Here is a 19123-nt window from a genome sequence, read left to right on the forward strand (position 1 = left end):
ATCAGTTTGCATTAAATAATTGTGATGACAAAACAAACAGATAAATACTAAGTAAAATAATTATTCTATATATATATATATATAAATTAGAAACAATGTAATACATTAAAGATAACTGAATTGGAACAAATGTCTTTGGGAAAATATGACATTCAAAGATAGTATTGAGTAAAAGCACAAAATGGATCAACATCATGGGAGTTAAGCTTTATGAATAAATTCTACATATTATACCCTGAAGACGGACAGAATATAACCTCTGAGTGTTACTAACCTAGCCAAATCAAGGTCACCAATGGCAGTATAACATCTTTTTTTATGTGAAATAAATATATATACTAACTAAAATCAACACAACACACATAAAATGTTATCCATTTTAAAATGAGTGTTTTATTGTTTTTATTTTTGTATAAAAACCTTTTTGTCCATTTTAGGCAACAGTTAGCATGAGAGTGGTTCTCACAGCTTTTAGATGAAGTCTAAACATATCTGTCTTTTCAACAATCACGCGCCCCTTTCATACAGAGAAACACACAATCACATAGTGTAGTGAAGTTGATTTGATGCAGTGGTCCCAAATCTATGTCTATTAGTAGAAAGCCAAAGACAAAAGCTCAACAATAGGCAGCTTGTAATCATCATCACTTCAAAGATGGTGCTATGTCAGGCAAGTCACGCGAACACAAAGGGCCACAATAAATTCACAGCCTCACAATAACTACAGGAGACTGCTGTTAAAATCTGATGGATGAAAGCGTCATTTAATTAGGTTTGGAACCACTGCTTTGGTGCAACTCTTAAACAGATTTATATAAAGACAATTTCAAACAAAAGGCAAAGAAATAGATCAGACATCTCATACACAGCAGCACATCCTGTGTTACCAAAAGCAACAGCTGTGATTTTAGGCAACAAAACAAAGGACTGATTTTGTGTAAGAAGAGTCGGCACACTTACGCAGATCAGTATTAATGAGACATAGCTTAAAAAAGACATTTAAAGACCAGAAATGTTATACAATTGCATTTACATACTCAATGACAAAACACCTCATTCCAGAATCGCCACGTCAATGATTTGCAGTGCAGTAGCTATTGCGTCCTATGAGAGGCTCTCCAACAATTTTTAAGTCTTACATCAGTCATCGAGAAACATCTCCTTGAAATCACATTTCTCATGATGGTTGGGAGAAATCAGTGAATGTTAAATCTGTAACATCAGCACCTTTCAGGAATAAAATATGACCCTCACTAATATACCCCCCTCCCGTTTCATAGTACAGTACATACACATGTACATGCACACACAGATGCGTGCATGACTTTCTCTCTCGCATAGACACACATATGTGAAGTATCATACATACATACACACATACTGTACAGATTGAACATAACATCTACAAATTCAGGTTGTTGTCAATGTGTTTCATAAATTAGTAACATCACATCATTTTACTTTCAACAGCACAGGCTGTTATTTTCTTTGACTCTTTAAATGCTCTTTTCTTCATATGAAATTTGACTTGATACAGAATCATCTCTTCCTTACAGTATAACTCATTATAAGATGGTATGAGTGAGAAGATCTATTCTGGCATTTCATCACAACATGACATGACTGACTACATGGTGTTACAGTGTAGCAGTATGAAGGAAATAACATTTCCTTTCCTCCCCCCCCCCCCCCCCCCCCCCCCCCACTGTGAGGACTTCAAACCAACAGCATCTAATTCACAAAAAACACATTACTCAAAGAAATAATAAGTAATATCATAGGCATTGTAACTACAGGTAAACTAGGTTTTTGTTGACAAATTGATTGCATTTGCACAAGCAGCCCTAGTGAGCAAGAGCAACAACTAAGGCCAGTGCTAGTCTGCTGCTCAGTGTTGGTTTACCTTCATAACAGCAGAGCCCCAACACTCGCTGCCCTCAGTTCACAATGTGCATACAGATCAAAAAAGCAGCAACCCCATCTATGTCTTGCACTTTGCAAATGCATATACAGTACACAAAAACAAGTATTTCCAGGATTATTAGGTCTATTTTCAGCGGAAGATACTATCAGAGGCCGTCATTTGGCTTGACTACAGCACATGTTTGCTGTAATGGAAAGTGAGCCAGTAAGTATCTTAACACACCAGCTTCTTGCGCACTGCAAAACAATTTGTGTTTAGTTTTGATAACTTAATACATCACCAAACAAAAGGCTTTTGTCAGCATTCACACTTTGTGTTTTCTGTTTGCTGCGTTGGAAATTAACAAAGCACTACTTGCTGTACTCTCTCATCGACAAATGACTTCTACTCGCAAGTGTTTTTACGTTTTCCCATTAAGGCCGCATTCATCACCCCCAACAGAATTACATACAATGTTGCCTTGTAACTGCATCCATATTACTTCTGGGGAGTGATCAGTATGTGCTTTCAGCACCCCCCACCCTCCCCCCACTCATGTATTGTAATAGTCAAGCTTATTCTCCACATAATTCAACTTCAAGAGATTGCAACCTGTAATCATTCTTGATTATAGCAGTGATAAATGTGAAATGTGTAATTTTTTCATCTTAGATGAAGCTATTGTGCAAAATATCTGCAGAGAAGCTAAAACTAGACTTCAGGAGGCGGTGGATCTCCTTCTCCCTCCAAGCGGGACGCCCGTTGGCAGTGCTCTTCAGGGAGACTCTGCTGGAGACTCAAGGGCCTCTCCTTCACTACTTCCACACGTTCCTCTGAGCACAGAATTACATCGGTCAAACACTTGCCCAAATTCTGCCTGCCGGTGATCTCTTCAGGCTTATCATCCTTCCTCTCCTCTCCTCCTTCTTGTTTTGTCTCCACACACTCGCCTCCTCTTGAATCTTGTTCTCTCACCAACCGCTCCTCCTGTTCAGCCTCTTCTGCTCTAGGCAGGTTCTCAAAGGATTCAGGCTCTATGGGACTGAGCTGATAGTAGAGCAGAGAAGTGGAGTCTTTGAGGAGGTCAGAGGGGCTCTCCTCTTGGTTATCAGTGATGCACAGCACCGTGGCCCCCGTGGGGAACGGCCCCTGCAGTAGGACCTGCTCCACACCTGACACCTCAGCCTGTTCGGGCAGCTCCCCTCCCAAGGCACTGGGCATGAGGCAGAGAGGTTGCTCTGTCAGACCTCCTGTGCCCAGCTCCTGCTGCACTGCTTCCCCTTCTGCCTCCTCCCTCTCCCTCCTCTCCTGCTCCTCTGCACTCTGCAGGTGCAACACAGCTGTCTCATTCTCACGCTCCAGAATGTCCTGCTCTGCCAGGAGATCTTGAACTTCCACCACTGTCTGCACCTCACTCTCCTCCAGCTCAGAATCCAGGCCAGTGGCTGAGGATAGGTCCGGAGAAGTGGGGCAAGTGGAGGAGGGGGAGGACAACTGGTCAGATTCAGCATACTGGTCCCCAGACCCTTGTATAAGCATCCTCCTCTTCTCCAGGTCCAGCTTCATGATGGTGTGCAGGTAGTGAGTTCTGACACGTAGAGGGTTGAACTCGATGCGGCCTGCTCCATTGCCGCAACCATCCCTAGAGCAGCCACATGGGAATGACATTCGATCCACCTGGGGATGAAAGCAGTGGTAATTTCTGTTTCAACAGGAAAGTTTAGACACATGGATTTTGCCGACTCATTTACACGAGTATTATTTAAGTTATATGCGAGTTCACCATTGCGCAAAGTACAAAGACAGATGACGCAGTACATGCCAAGATAAGTACATCACTAAAATAATGGCAACCAAGACAATATCTGGTTACTGTGTAATACGTCAAGTAGAGATAGAGTTGTACTTCCACCTAAAACTAAAATGAAATGAAAATATAACCAAAAAAGAGAAAGATAATTCATAATGTTTAACATTGCAATTTCTAACCTATAACATTGACAGTATTAGTGCTGCAATTAAAAATTACCTTCAATGTTGATTCATATTTTTTCTATTAACCATAAATCAATCCTAGATGCAGACATCACGTCTTGTTTTGTCTGACCAAAAACCCAAAATATAAGATGTAAAAGGTAAAAGCAGGAAATCCTCACATCCACTTTTGAGAAACTGGAACATTAGAACATTTAAACTATTGAAGTAATTTATTATCAAAATAGTTGCCAATTCATTTTCTGTTAAACTAACTACTCGACTAATCACTGTAGCTCGAGATACAGCCTTTAATGTTTATACAGTTTCTTTTAAAACAAACATTAAATTATAACTTTAAATTCTATTTGTACATGGGAACCATGGAACAACATGCACATGAACATATGCAGAAATATTCTGAATGCATCAATATGCTTTGACAATTTTGTTTATCGTCTTTAATTTCAGTAAATTGAAATGAGATTAAAGGAGTTACTAGAAAATACAGTACCTACACTGGGACACTGGATTTCAACAAATGGAAGACAAAGACAGAGACCGTTTTCAAGTGCCAGCTAGCAGAATAAAACAGCAGAAGTGCTGCAGGAACACAATGAATCTATATCATATTTTCAAACAATAGGGATAGTTTCACTGGAATACCTGAACATGTTTATTGCTGCCTTAGATACTGAATTGAACTGTGGTTGACATTCCACAGGCCACCAAATATTTGCTTAAAATGAAATGAATAGGCCTTTTCACAGCAGACATTTTGACTTGTTTTAGTAGGAATACACCCAATATCACAATACAAGGACCCTGAAACTGAGGCAGCTAATTGGAATTTGGCTATGACAACTGTATTATTTCCACCTGTGCTTTCCCTACTGTCAGTGTCAAAAGACTTAAATTGCACATATGACTTCAAATTAAAAATGATTCATGTTTGGTAAACAGCACACATTTTATTGAGCAGTGAAGACAGACTCATCCGAGTCTCAGCAAACTGCACAGTGAACTGCACACTGTTCTTTCTGCACATGTACACAGAGAGGCCAGCAACCCTTACCTGGCACTTAATACCAGCCTGGCTGCAGCCGCAGTGGCGAGGGTCACAATATAAGCGGCAGTCGCAGCCGCATTCCTCACGCGAGAGGCGGATAGCTCTGAGTTCAGCTTTCTCCCTGGCATCTATGCGGGCGATGCCCGAGGCTCGCAGGAGGGCTCGACGACGCTTTGTGGGCAGCGGCTGAAGGAAGAAACAATCATCCACCTCCACCCCGTCCACATCGAGGTCCTCATCCGATACATCCTCCAGAGTAAGCAGGTCTGCCTGGGCGCACTCCACTGTGCCGTTCCTTGTCAGCTGTGGATGACAGTTAGTGTAGCTGTGAGCTGCAGACAATAAGAGACAGATTCCCCATTTAAAGCTCAAGTACATAATAATCATCCTAAACACTGATCAAATACAGCTGTATCTGTAGCTCAATCATTTCATTCTACAACTTTTAAATGGACAATGTTGGGAAAGCACTCAGATCCTTTTTTAAGCAAAAGTACCAATACAACAATGTAAAAATACTTCATTAAAAGTAAAAGCCCTGCAATCAAAACCCAACTTAAGAAAAAATAAACAAGTATTATCACCAAACGTTCTGCAGAAAATTGGCCCCGGTAACTGACATATTATTAATACATACATTGTTTCAATTTTTTTTTTCAATTGTACTGTAACTGGAGTTGCGCCCTCTCACAGGATAAATCTGGGGGGTCATGAGATGAGTAATGGGATGAAATAAACGTTCTGCTCCACACATAGGTATTAATTTATTTTCTGATGAATATTTGACCATTTTACTTCTTTGAGCCTCAAACAATTATTTAAATAAAACCATTTGAGAAGTCTTTAGTGGACCTGCTAACTCATAGGCATATGAAATGTGACAAGGGGCCCCAACTACACACAGTTTTTTGTAATTGGCCACAAGTGAAAAAGACTTGGTAATGTAAAAATCTTAATCTGAAAAAAAAAAAACAGTAACTTCAGATGTCAAATAAACTGAATGGAGTAAAAAGTACAACATTTTCCCTTTGGACTGTAGTGGAATAGATGTATAAAGTAGCATAAAATGAAAAGTAAATGTACTTTGCACTTTGTAAATGTTACTTTTTACTACTGCGAATTGAGAAATCATCTTTTTTTTTTAACTATATTCTAAATGTCAACTCAAATTAACCAAGGGTGCACAACATATTTTTATGCTTGACCCAAAACAAGGCACCTTGGAACACAAGATGATATACTTCAACTCATCCCTTTAATCCACTGATCCAGACACTCCTACCTTCATCTTGCGGGCATTGAGCTTCTCTTGGCGTAGATGCTGGCGTAAAGTGTGTCGGTGACTCGTTTCCTGTTCTCGGGCAAACTCGCCCAGTGTGTAGTGTCTGATGGAGGAGTGGTGACGTGCCATGCCCAGGGAGCTGCCCCCTTGGCTGGGCACGCTGGTGAATCCCTGCCGCCGGGGGAAGTAATACACTGTCACCACATCAAAACGCACCCGTTTCCCCCCTGGTGACGGCTTGTGCTGTCGGAGGATGGAGGTGGCTGAAGTGGCAAGAAGGGGAGAGATTTGGAATGCAATGTTATATATGAGTAATTAAATGCTTTTGCTTATTAACTGTTTGAGTGGGTTTTAGAGTGTATTGCCTTTAACGTGTGTCTCCTGTTGTTCCTTACGGGTAAATGCAGTGCTTGATGGGGGGTTAAGGCTGTCACAGCTGTCAGCGCTGTCACTGCTGGAGATGTCATCGTCAGAGTCCTTGGGTGTAGAGAATGGAGAGCTGTTGTCCACCTCTTCATATCTTCGTTTGAGACTGAGGGACGAACCTGCCTCCATGGAAACTCGGTGTCTGAGGATCACAGAGCAGCATGTCGAGCCACAGACAAGAGACTAGGCACCAGTCAATGCGGAGCAAAAGATGTGAGAAAGTGGATTCTTTTGTGGAAATTTGCAAAAACAATGATTAATGTATTAATGAAAGACAGAGTAAATAATAATATTTGTTTACTAATTGAACACCTTAGAAATATTCTTCAGGAACTGAACCGGATCATATGTATCAAACTGTTCCAGTGTCAGGTCAGTTCTCAACAACGACACAGAAACAAAAAGGTGACATCAGCTGTTTGCTCCTGTCTCCTTTCATCTGTATTCCAGCTCCATCATTTCCTCTCTCTGTGCCCCCCCACCAAGCTCACATGAAATCCTACTTTGAAATCATCGAGTCTGGAAACATCACCATAGCAACTAGGCAAGCACGGTTTAATATGAACAGCCTTGAAGCAAATGATCTCTGTGGCTTCTCACTCTTTCATTCTGTTAATTCTGCTATAAACAGTGCAGGGGAGGGGGATCAATATGAGTGAATCTGAAAGCTAAAGCTGATCAATCACATCAGCAGGAGAGGTCGAACAAGGTGAATGAAAGGAGCTTAGGTTATATTATGTTATGCCTTGTAGGTCTGTGGTCAAAGTGCATCTTACAAAGTTTTATATTTTTTAAACACAATACAAATACATGAATACTTGTGATGATATTCCAGAAAGACAGTGTGTCCGTGTACAAAACTGTACCTTAAGCATATTTTATTAGTATTACCTATGAATAAGTTACCCTATTTCCAAAGGTAATTAATAGTTTACTATGCAACTCTACTATCTGTATGAGGCAAATTTTTAACTGGGCCTGGGTTAACATGTCACATGCTACTGACAGCAACATGCTGTATCTCCTTTCCTAAATAGGACATCTCCAAATGAGCCATTATGAAACTTCTCAAAGGCAAAATCCAGCCCCTAAATAGAACTAATATGTACATTTCTATATTATTGTACAGTGTAGTTTGTCCTTTTGCTAAATAAAGAGATGATGTAGTGATGATGTCATATAGAGACAAATCCTGGAGCTGCTCTGTGTATAGTGAATAATGAAACAACTGCTGCAGCCACAGTGATTTTACTGGGATATGAGGACATTTTCTGTGAGGAAGTCCTAAAACTGGATGCAATAATTTAATGTCTCAAACATAAATCATGAGCCCAGAGTGTGAAACTAATCAGTTCACGTCTTCATGCTCAGGGGGATAATGTAGTTGTCTGAACAGCACATCAATTCAGTGTTAATGTGGATGTTCCTCTTTGAATTGAGGTTTTTAAGCCAATTTAACACTCCTGAAGAGGCTGTGACGAACACAGGTCAAGTAAAGATGCTTGAGTGGTTCTAGCATCATTGTAAACTGCATCTTCCACCTGGGATGCCAATGTAAATAGGGCAAAGGCGGAATTTTGATAGCTGGCTGATTTCCCTTATGGGAACCAGACTCACCCTCCTGTTCCTTTAAGGACTTAGTTGGACAGTGGCAGCCTAAAGTATGCTTACAGACCACTGTGACTTAATGCTATTTACCTTCAGGGACATGCACTGTTGGGTGATTGTATTTGTTTAACTGTGCACATGCAGCAACTGAACAGACTGTTGGGGGAGGCTGGATATGATCAGTCTGACAGGCAAAGACTCGACCGCCCTGTCTATCCCCATTTTTTTACACACACATAAAGACACACACAATGGCAAACCGACCGGTTAATGAAATACTAAAACCTCTTACCTGGAGCAGAAACAGAGACCCTTATTCCAACCAACTCGTAGGTCTTTTCCCTTTTCTAATGTGAGCTGCACATCAATCTTTTAACGCCCTATGAGATGCTCTTTTTGTGCCAGAACCGGTATTCCTGAACCGAGTATCCAGACTGCAACCGCGGAGCAATGGTAACCCCAAGTGATCTGGCTGAAAGCTGGCGTGACTGTCAATTTGCAACACTTATATCTGACTATATGAGGCTATTTAGGTTCCATGCTCATTGTTCTGCACACTGAAGGATCACAGAGAAAGCAGGAGCTGTCTATTAGACCTGCGGGTTTGGTTTAAATGTTGCATGCCTATCTATTTTAAAAGACAGACTGCAGAAAGAGGGGCGTCATATGATTAACTGCGATTTATTCCCCAACATTTTCGGTGCAACATGAATAAATGTAACCGAGTGCCTTATCTTCCTGATGTAAGCCTTGAAATGACTGCGATGGAGAAATCCGCTGACATCTGTGTTGGTTTATCCTTTTTCTCACCGGGGCGGGTTCGGTCGGCGGTGCTTACTTCGCTGTCTTCTCGTATTAATGCGGATTGGCCTTTCCCCCCCCCGATTGGTGTCAAAATGTTGCAAACGAACTAACGAGAAGTCGCCTTTTCTCCCCGTTTCGCCCCGGCCCCGTTTGTTACAATGTAACAATGGAGGAAGAAGTTCTTCCCTGTAGCCGTATATATACTTATTGTGACATCACCGGCATGCCCTACGCCGGAGCATGCTGGGAAATGAAGTGATTTATTTTTTCTTTGTTCATGTTGTGCAGAAACAGACGTGCACAATTTCAGAATTTAACATAAACCTACATCTTAATACAAACTCATTTACAGTATATATTATTGTCTTGTCAAAGCTAGTCTCTACAGCAACAAAACGAATGTAATAAGCCACATTCACACTGCACATTCGTCCATCAAAGGGAAAGCTGTTTTAATAATATGAATAAAATCATTTGGTAAGATATTGTTAAAAAACAAAACCACATTTATTTTATTTGTACAAAGAGTATCAAGGAGAGACAACAGATGGCAGCCAGTACATGGGTAAGTATTTTAATAATGCTGATGAGATGTGGCAAAGATCTAAAATGTCAAGCTATCAGTTTCATGTAAGCAGTACAATGGAGTGAACACAAACTAATTATATCTTTTCACATACAGCTCTGGTGTGTCCAGCAGCCCTTTACATGTAGTAGTATTTGGAAGTGGTAACATCCATAAACAATGATGAAGAGACTATGATATGTTCAAAAGATTTTTTTTTTTTTTTAAACTGCCAACATGACACACGATTTCTTGTGAAAACATTTTAAAATAATGATCTATTTACAAATAATGTTGGAAAATCGCCAAAATAAACATAATGACATGCTAAATGAACTGATGGGAAATGCAGTACATGAACCAAAGATGGTTTGCTGGTGTTGTCACTGTGATCACTAACATAGGCAGTGTTTCATCATCATTCAAGACTCATAAGTAACAACCACGAGTTCCAGTATGCAATCTACACTAACTGTGAGGACCAAACAGTGTTGGGAGTCTGAAACAAAGGAAAAATTAACTGTTCAAACCAGTGAAAAGACTGACTCTGTTTGGGTTTAAAGGAATCACAGATGTTATTGATAACAGCTGGATGGAAGAGTTGCCCTTGATGTCCTGATTGCTGATTTTTGATGCCGCCTCTTGGGGTTCTTTGATGTGACTGTGCGATTGTGTTAGTTATACCATGTGTCTTGCAGACTGGCTTAAGTGGATCCCGGTAAGGCAGCCTAGCATGAAGACGAGATATCATGCTGCATTGCAGACTGAAAGTCAAGTACTGTCAGAGTCACTTTTTTGTCGTCACTTTTCCCCCCACCTTTTTTGGTTGTTGGTTTTTAAAGAGACAACAAACTAAACTTTATTTCTGAAGCGCAGAGCCTTGGCACACCAGATACTCAGCTAACAAATAAACAGTGATAGCAGCTGTAGTGCCACTAAACTCGTTCATGAGACATAAGCGACAGAGGAAAAATGCAACCATTTAAAGGAGACAACGGCAGGGCAAGAAGGAGATCGTCACCTCACTGTGGTAACTGTCACTCCCTCAAAAGTAAGACAGCATGGTATAGAGGGCCAGGTTTATCAGTCACATACTCCTCCTAGCAGCCACAAGAGGTTTCTTGGGGCATCTCCACATATTCCAGGAACAGCAAGGAGTATGAAGTTCTAGAGGGGATGACTGGATCGGGCCTAACGAAGAGAGCAACGCCATTCTCCTACACAGTATTCACTTCAAGATGATGTGGTAGCCATCATTTGTGTCATCTGGAAAGAAAAGAAAAACATAGCAGGGAAGAGTGTTATAAATAAACTAGCAATGATAAAGTTGATCAAGGCTCAATGTTAAATATAGAAACAGTTAAATCATCATTTATTAATGCCACACTCAAATACCTTTCATTGTGTCCAAAACAAAACATACTTCATCTTGGAAGTTCTGGATCATCTGGTAAAAAGAGAATAAATGTTTGATGCAGGAGAGAAACCAGCTACAGATGTTTACTAGCATGTAATGACAACTAGTCTCTATTGGATTTGCATCATCTTTGATTTGAAAGTGTAGACTTGGTGAAGCAGTGGAATTATAGGGGGGAAAAAAAATCTTACCTCATCACTAACCAGTACATGGATGCCAGTGGGACCCTGTTTAAAGATCTGATTTATCTGTCTGGATGAAATGTTGAAGAGCTGAGCGATCTTCTCTGTCAGCTCAGCAGATGTGAGTTCCTCCAGGTAAATTGCGTGATATACTACAAGAACAAAACAGGTATAAAAAAACACAAAAAGAGTAAAATCCGTATGTGTCATATGTGTGTGTTTATAGGGATATTTTAACCACTGTATATACCATATTCAAAATTTACTTTGTATAAACAGAGAGAGTCCTTCTGTGCACAGCAAGGGACACATTTTACTTGTTTGACATAAATATAAAAACAGGGAAGTAGGCATGAGCAGCAGCTACCACAGCAGAACCAAAAGAATAGTGCCTAGAGATACGGTAATGTAAACTTGAAGAAATATTTTGACATTTTGGAAAATACACTTATTTGTTTCTTGATGAGAGTTAGATGAGAAGGCTGATATAATTGTCATGTCTGGATTGTAAATATGAAGCTACAGTCAGCAGCCAGTTAGCTTAGCTAAAACCCTGGAAACAGGGGGAAACAGTTAGCGAGGCTCTGTTTCAAGGTCACAAAATCCTCCTACCAGTTCACTAATTAACACATTACATCTTGGTTGCTTAACCTATACAAAAATGTCAAGTTGCAGTTTTACAGGAGGAATTCTTCCTGAGCCAGGCGCAGATGTAAGAATGGTATCAATCTTCTTATTTACCTCTCAGGAAGAAAGCTAATAAGTTTATTTCCCAAAAAGTATTATTTCAAATGTCACCAACAGGAAATTAAAGTAAATACATCACAGTTTCTCTGTCAAGTGATGACAAGATGGGTGCAGTACAAAAAACAACTAAAGCAACAGCTGCATATAAGCAAAGATATTGTCAAAAATATTTAATGTATTTGAGGATTGCACCTTTTCTTTTTTCAATCCAGTGTTTGATGTTATGATGCAGCGACACTAGGATTATGTCATGTACCTGACAGTGCCTTCTAGCTCAACTCTAAGGTATGCTGCCCCGAATTCAACGTTTAATTTATGTATTTTGGCATAACAAACATGGATGAACCATTAACATGCACTGACCAAAGAATGTGTTGGCGGCGGCTTCTCCATTTTCATGTTTCGGCTGGTGTTCCCGTGCCTGCTGAGACTCCTGGCAAACGTAGATGGTCAGCCTCGGCCGTACCACCCTGTAAGCAGCATCCACACAGAGGAACGTGACAAAATGTCCATAAAAGTATGAGACCTTTATTAATACATTAGGAAAAAGACATATTGTAAGATGAGAGTCAATTGAAGAACACCCACCGTCCCTTCAGTGCATTGAAGAGTCTTATACCATCAGCTGGCCCACAGATCTGAATGACATCCTCCCTGGTCAGCTTCAACAGGTCTCCCCCTGGCCCACAAAAACAAAACCTTACTTTTATAACGTAGAACTCTTCCATCTGTTTTCTCACCCTGCATACTCCTCATATGCCAATGTCTATAGCCCTTTACATACATGTGAATGTGTAACTTGGTAACGGTAAAGCTAGATATTTATTTATTCATTTATGTAGTCTGAGTGAAAATCTAAAAGTGAGGGAGTGAATGCAAGTCTTTATATTAATGTAATTGTACAAATGTTTAGTTTTTTCTTTTTTTAAATCACTGCCATGAGGGAGAAAATCATCCATAGCAACTTAAAACAGACAATTGTTTGTTAAACAGTGCTTAACAGATGATAATTAAGTGATCTTTTCTTTGTTAGTGCTGTGCACAAATGTACAAAGGGCATTTAATTTCTCTCTCTGCATGTTTTACCTCATGCCACTGTGGCCTTTATGTTAATCTGTTTGACCACTGAATTCAGTCTTGTGTCATGATAAGTCATACAGAAATGTTAAAAGGTCCAATTGTCGTGACCTTGATGTACAGTAGGTGTGACTCAGGCACTTATTCATTCATGAGACCAACATGGAAACATCACGTTTAGGTAACAAGGTGCATGACTGAAAGGGCTTTATTTCCTCTCAATTCTTGGCTCGTCACACTCGTGACACTATACTAAAATAAATAGGTGTATAAATGGTAACAATTCTGTATTCAAGAGGCATTTTACCTGAGAAGTTGGTAAAGAGCCGACAGAAGGGGGAGAAGCGGTTTCTTAAAAGCCACTGTTGTGCCTCCTGCGGAGTTGCTGTGGGCAGTAAATTCTGAGAAGAAACAAACAAAACAGAACCCAGGATTAAACAATACATTGCAATAATCTCAATGAGCATCTCAGAGTTAGGTCAAGTCACATGTGAAAAAAAACAGCTACACCATGCCATACAGTAAACTGTATGTCCTACACTTGAGAAAACCTTCAAGGAACAGTAAACATACAAAGAAAATTGGCAGATGTAAGGCTGCCTTCTGTGACTTTTTTTTCAAATATCAATTTAACATGTTAAATCAAGAATCACTACCTGACTGTGACCAGTCTTGGTAGTACCGTAACTGCACTCTTGATTTCAATAAGACTGAATCTATTTAACCTTTAACAGAGAGTTCACTTACAATGGGGGCAAAATTAATGCTACAATTTCCACTGTGCAGAGTTTATTAATCTCTAACCATTACTTCATTCAATGTATGCAAGTAACTAAAGCAAAACACATCAGCTAGACATATGCCCAAATATACAGTGTATACAGCATGAACTAAATCATGTTTCAGGGTTTAATAATACAAACATTGAATCATTGCACAGAATAGAGTCGACCTTGTATTTTTGATTTATCATTGTTAGGATTGACCTTGAGGAAGGTAAGGCTTATTTTTGTTTATTTTATGTTTTCAAAGTGCCTCAGATAATCTATTGGGAGGCAGAGGATTAATACCAAGATGTCGGCTTTGCATTTGTGAATATTAATATGCAGTGATTCAGTGCGGCAGGAGGTAGCCAGGCAGTAAACCCAGAAAGCAAAAACGCACTTGTACTTACATCAACTACCTGAACAACGGTACTTACATCCGCAACCTGAACAACAGGCTCAGGCTGGTGGTTTGGTGATCCATTTCTAAAAAGGATAAAAAGCGACCATGTCAAACAAGGGAAGAATCCCTTAAATCCACATTAAAAAGAATCTAAACATCATGTGTGTTCCTCACTAATGGAAATAACAGAGCCACTATGTGGATTTTATAGTGCATTAAATTCAAAACAGAATTAATCATGACGTAGTGGCAGAAATAACTCATACCCTTCCACAACTGGGAAGCTGTTGTGTGTGCTGTTGAAGCCAGGAGATGGAGAGTTGCTGACATATGTGACCTCAGGCCAGGGACAGCACTGCAAAGGACAGTTTGGTTATTGTGGAATCTAAATAACCTGCCACTAGTAATAAGCTACAGCTTGTACATTTAATGTACCCACACTGTTTGTGTTTTAGTCGGTGTGTCAACCACAATTTCATTACCTAGTTTTCAATAATTTGCTGGAATTTGAGCTGGGAGGATAACTAAATCGATTAGACGATTGACAGATAATGAAAATAATTGTTGGTGGCAACTCTAGTTGGATGTAGATATTTTGAGGTTGACCAACAGCCCATTACAGCTGTTTTTGGTCTTCTCCCATGTCATTTTGTAAATAAAAGTATAATCTTCACTTGAATTACCTTTTTGGTTAAATAAAGTTGTGTTTCATTTTAATAACCCTTCTCATTATCTAATCATTTGTCCCTTTAACATGTTAGTAATATGCTAACCTCGGTCAGGATTGTGGTTTCATAGGATGGCTGGTACTTTTCCTTTTCCTGTGGTGCCCTCTTCTCCATCTTCTCCCTGTCTGTCTTCTGCTTTCTGTCTGCACCTTTAGGCTGAAACGGGTCACGCAGGAGTCATGTACGTGTTATTCATAAATAACAAGTTTGAAATACAGTGCATCAATGTTTTTTATTTATTTCTGGCCTTCTTCCCATCCCCTCACCTTGAAGACTTTGACCTGGCAGGAGGCAGAGTGGAGGTGTTCTGTATACTCTTCATTCTCATTTTCTTTAAACGTGTCGATCTGGATGCGGAAAGGCACACCCTTTTCTCCTCCATGCTTGCGCATGGTGAATTCTGTGCTGATGCAGTGTACCTAAAAAGGAAAGGAATATAAAATTTTTATCTACACAGGAATGATGACATAACACTTAGGTCAGTGAAATCAATAAATAAACAGGTCTTGGCAAAACTGTTGTATTAGTAATTAATGCCTGTAGACTGACACTCAGTTTTCTTGCCATTTTGCCAGACACAATAGATGAGTACACAAAATGTTAACAAGCTTAGCTACCTGATGCCAAAGTGCCCAAAGGTGTTGCCTTTAATCAATGAAAGTAATTCAGGAAAACAACTGTGTTGTCTTTCATGCTACCTGGATAAAAACTGAGGTTCTTTTTGATGGGTCCCAAAGGAACTCCACAGTGTTAAGCTGAGTAGGGTTAGCCCTGGGGTCGATTATGCCGACGGACATGGGGATATCTGCAATGGATCAATGTAAAACAGGCTGTTATCAAAAGGAGGTCTTAATACACACCATCTTATCCATAATATCACCACTGTCATCTAAACCTTTTACTTATAGTTCAGATTAACAGTCAATATTCCTGAACTGAATTTATCCACAATTTATTGTATGGTTAATATACATACAAGTGTGCAGAAACATTCTTTCACACACAAATCTCATACAATACATAAGAACTAGAACATTCTGGAGCCATCAAGGTACACCAGTCCTTTTTCATTCAGTGCTCACCCAGGTCAAGGATGCGATCCCCAGGCCTGTTCCAGCGCCATCCTTCCAGCTGCTGGTGCTCTGTGTACTGAAGTCGTCGGTCATGAAACACCACACGGATGATGCTCTGAAATTCATTGTTACAAAGATTTCAAGGCAGATGTTAATGCTACTGATTTGAACATGCAAATATACTGTGTGTGTGTGTGAACTGGCATGTCATCTTACCTTCACCATTTTACCAGTGATTTCCGGAAGTTCCCCAATTTTCCGATTGTCAAGCATTCTAATTTCATAGGATTGGCCTGCAATGACAAATCCACATACGGAATTAAAAAAATTACCAAACATTCACAGATGATATCTAAAGTTGTAGTACAACAATACTTTCTTCATCCTTGTTTATTTCCATGACAGGAGTCACAGAGTTACTCGCAACACTTTGATTACACACTATTTTGAACATGGCAACAGTGACATCACTATAAAGCCAATTCTGCAATGCCACATATAGTGCACGACAAGCTGAACAGCCACACAAGAATTTATCGTTTTATTCGTGCCAGCGTATCAAAAACATACCCCCACAGACAATATGGCAATATATCTCCATATTGATTTCCCTAACCATCCCTATTTCATTAAATCTCTGCAGTGAATGAGCTTCCAGTGGCTTTTGATTTAGTACTCTTAGATATCAATAGATTTACACAAAGCTGAAAAGTACAGTGTCGCTGGGATCCTGATGCTGACCTTGGTTGAGGTAGGTGAGTGTTTCATCATGCAGTTTAACGGCTGGTGAGGTAGCTGCACACAGAACATACTGAAAGGGGAGGATCTTGTTGTCATTGTCTGGAGGCAGGTTGGACTCCTCCTGCTTGAAGATGGGGAGCGCGAGTACGTCGCTTGAGAAGAGAGATGAAAAAAACAACGCTGTTATTGAGCTGCCAAAGCCTGATTAACTCACTGTGAGACATATCCATTATATCCTATATTGTGTTTGCCAGCTTTGCAGTTCATTAATTATAATGGAGGCAACGCTTCTAAATACCAAGGTATCCAGTCAGGATCTCATTGCTCCTCTCAACAGAAGAATTTCAGAAACAAGCAGGCACTTTGCAGCTTGTACAGTATCATTTAACCAGCCAAGAAATGGCACAACATCTTTCTCCAGCAAAGCAAAGCGTTTGAGTCAGCAAAACCGAAATGGATTTCACACAACCATCCACAATTGCCATAATGAAAAACTGAGCGCAAGCATCATAAATATCTATCTATATAGTCTTGAATAAGACATAAACTAAAAAATACAGAGAACCGTGTGCAGATAAATTTACACTAATGTGTCAGGGATATGCTGCATTGTGATAGGATAAGTCTAAGTCTAATTTGACGAGTATTCGTCATCTGATAGTCACCAAGCAGTGCTTTGCAATGTATCTGCATGCGGTGGTTAATTTGACCTTCTGCTATCTCGGAGTGCAGTACTTCACTTATTCTTGTATGAATTCAAAATGTGAAGACATATCTCTGCTCAACTGCACACTGGTGCAGACACAGATTTGATTAGACAGAAAAGTTTGATCATTTATCTTGAAAAGATACCAAATACATTTCATATATAATCCCGAGTCAATTCCACATAAAAGAGCTCACAAACATGGTCTGCAACTTTGATAAGACAGTCTAGATCAAGTGAAAATACACACTGCTGACATTTAAGCTTCAGCAGATGATCCAGTTTTACTAACTTTAGAAAGTGACAAATGAAGGAGGCATCACTTTGAGAGTACCATTACTGTCACTGTTTACATCAACAATTACCCAAGTGAAACAGATATTTTTACCAATTGTTTACCAACTTGAAACACGTTTTGACTGTATTTTAAAAAAAGGTACAAATCAGATTATATATTTTGGTGAATATCAATGTGTAGCAGTCCAACAGTATACTTTCAACAGAGGGTTCAAAACGTATACAATACCTCATGCTATATGCCCCAGCACCTAGCTCCTGGCCAATGCCCGAGAGACTGGCATCAAAGTCCTGGACCAGTCCAGACTCAATCACTTCATCAGTGAGAGGCAACTTCAAAGCCCACGCCATGCTGACTGTGTGGAGATCTTACGGAGTGCAATTCCAGTTATAACTTTAGCCAAGTTTTACCTGTTTCCCCACAACCTTCCAATCTTTAGAGGAGAGAGTAAAATTATAAGATTATGATCACTGAATGTGGCTCCAACTTTAAAATCGTGTGGAAATAAGGCAAAATGTAAGTTAGCTGTTTAATTGAGGAACATGCCCATAGAAATGTCAAAAGAATCAAATTAGCAGCTTGCGTAATTGTCAGTAACAGGTTATCATTCCGAAGAAAGCAGAGCTTCTATTAAGGTTAACGTTAACGATTGTCTACACACGGATTTTATGCAACCGTGCACTGATTACGAGAACTTGTGTTATTAAGCCATATCATTTTTTATCCTTGTGTCTTTCCTCTTGTTATTTAGTTAAAGTAATACAAACAAAAATATATATCATACCTTTAAGTAAAAGTGTAGCTACTTGCTAACTCTGCGGCAGTGTCATGCCATCATGTCGCGCTTCTTCGCCCCAGCACTAAAATAATAAACATGTCGAGCTAACCACTAACGTACAAGCTATAACGTTACAACGTTACGGTACCCTGCCAGCGAACTTAGCACGCAGGATGCTAACGTTAGCCCTTTTCCCCCCTCAGGTATTAGAGATTCACGGGAACAACTTGTAACATATATCTATAAATATAAACACGTCAAAACTAACTCAGATTCCGACATTTATGTAACGTTAATATAATATTTTGCTTTGTTTATCTATCTTCGTCAGGAAAGAGGAGCTACCGTAATTTCCGTTTTGTTTTCTTCTTCGTGTTATTTCACAATGCTATCAAACATCGTTGGGGCTCATTACCGCCACCCACCGCTTACGGCAATTACACATGAGATTGACAAGGAGAGTAACTTACTGCTTTTAGAAGTTAAGTAGTTAATTTTACTTGTAAAAACAACATTTTTCAATCTCTGTTTTTTATGGAGGTCAAAAAACTACTATTAAATACAGTCAATGCAAGTAT

General features: G+C 39.7%; 2 protein-coding genes across 5 annotated transcripts; both read right to left on the reverse strand.

Annotated features, from left to right (window-relative positions):
* Positions 1 to 368: 368 nt before the first annotated feature.
* csrnp2 (cysteine-serine-rich nuclear protein 2) lies at positions 369 to 9255 on the reverse strand. Of its 3 annotated transcripts, none has more exons than XM_038723633.1 (5): positions 8555 to 9255; positions 6594 to 6837; positions 6229 to 6491; positions 4953 to 5249; positions 369 to 3580 (listed from the first exon to the last, which is right to left on the reverse strand). In XM_038723633.1, exons 2-5 carry the CDS (start codon positions 6781 to 6783, stop codon positions 2615 to 2617), a joined length of 1716 nt encoding a protein of 571 aa, XP_038579561.1. In that variant the 5' UTR covers positions 6784 to 6837; positions 8555 to 9255; the 3' UTR covers positions 369 to 2614. The 3 variants fall into 3 exon arrangements, with proteins under 3 accessions (XP_038579561.1, XP_038579560.1, XP_038579562.1); XM_038723632.1 differs by having other exon boundaries at positions 6594 to 6796; positions 8555 to 9254; XM_038723634.1 differs by having other exon boundaries at positions 6624 to 6796; positions 8555 to 9253.
* Positions 9256 to 9544: 289 nt separating this feature from the next.
* tfcp2 (transcription factor CP2) lies at positions 9545 to 18915 on the reverse strand. 2 transcript variants are annotated; one of them, XM_038723379.1, is made up of 16 exons: positions 18552 to 18915; positions 17996 to 18200; positions 16764 to 16915; positions 16239 to 16315; positions 16032 to 16137; positions 15648 to 15754; positions 15216 to 15368; positions 14995 to 15105; positions 14488 to 14576; positions 14256 to 14304; positions 13362 to 13455; positions 12566 to 12656; positions 12341 to 12447; positions 11240 to 11382; positions 11027 to 11078; positions 9545 to 10897 (listed from the first exon to the last, which is right to left on the reverse strand). In XM_038723379.1, the coding sequence occupies exons 2-16, from the start codon at positions 18115 to 18117 to the stop codon at positions 10860 to 10862; spliced, it is 1491 nt and encodes a 496-aa protein (XP_038579307.1). In that variant the 5' UTR covers positions 18118 to 18200; positions 18552 to 18915; the 3' UTR covers positions 9545 to 10859. The 2 variants fall into 2 exon arrangements, with proteins under 2 accessions (XP_038579307.1, XP_038579306.1); XM_038723378.1 differs by having other exon boundaries at positions 14229 to 14304.
* Positions 18916 to 19123: the final 208 nt, after the last annotated feature.

Source organism: Micropterus salmoides, unplaced genomic scaffold, assembly GCF_014851395.1.
Source record: "Micropterus salmoides isolate LMB-PRFRI ecotype aquatic unplaced genomic scaffold, ASM1485139v1 Ms_hic_scaffold_16, whole genome shotgun sequence".
NCBI lineage: Eukaryota > Metazoa > Chordata > Actinopteri > Centrarchiformes > Centrarchidae > Micropterus > Micropterus salmoides.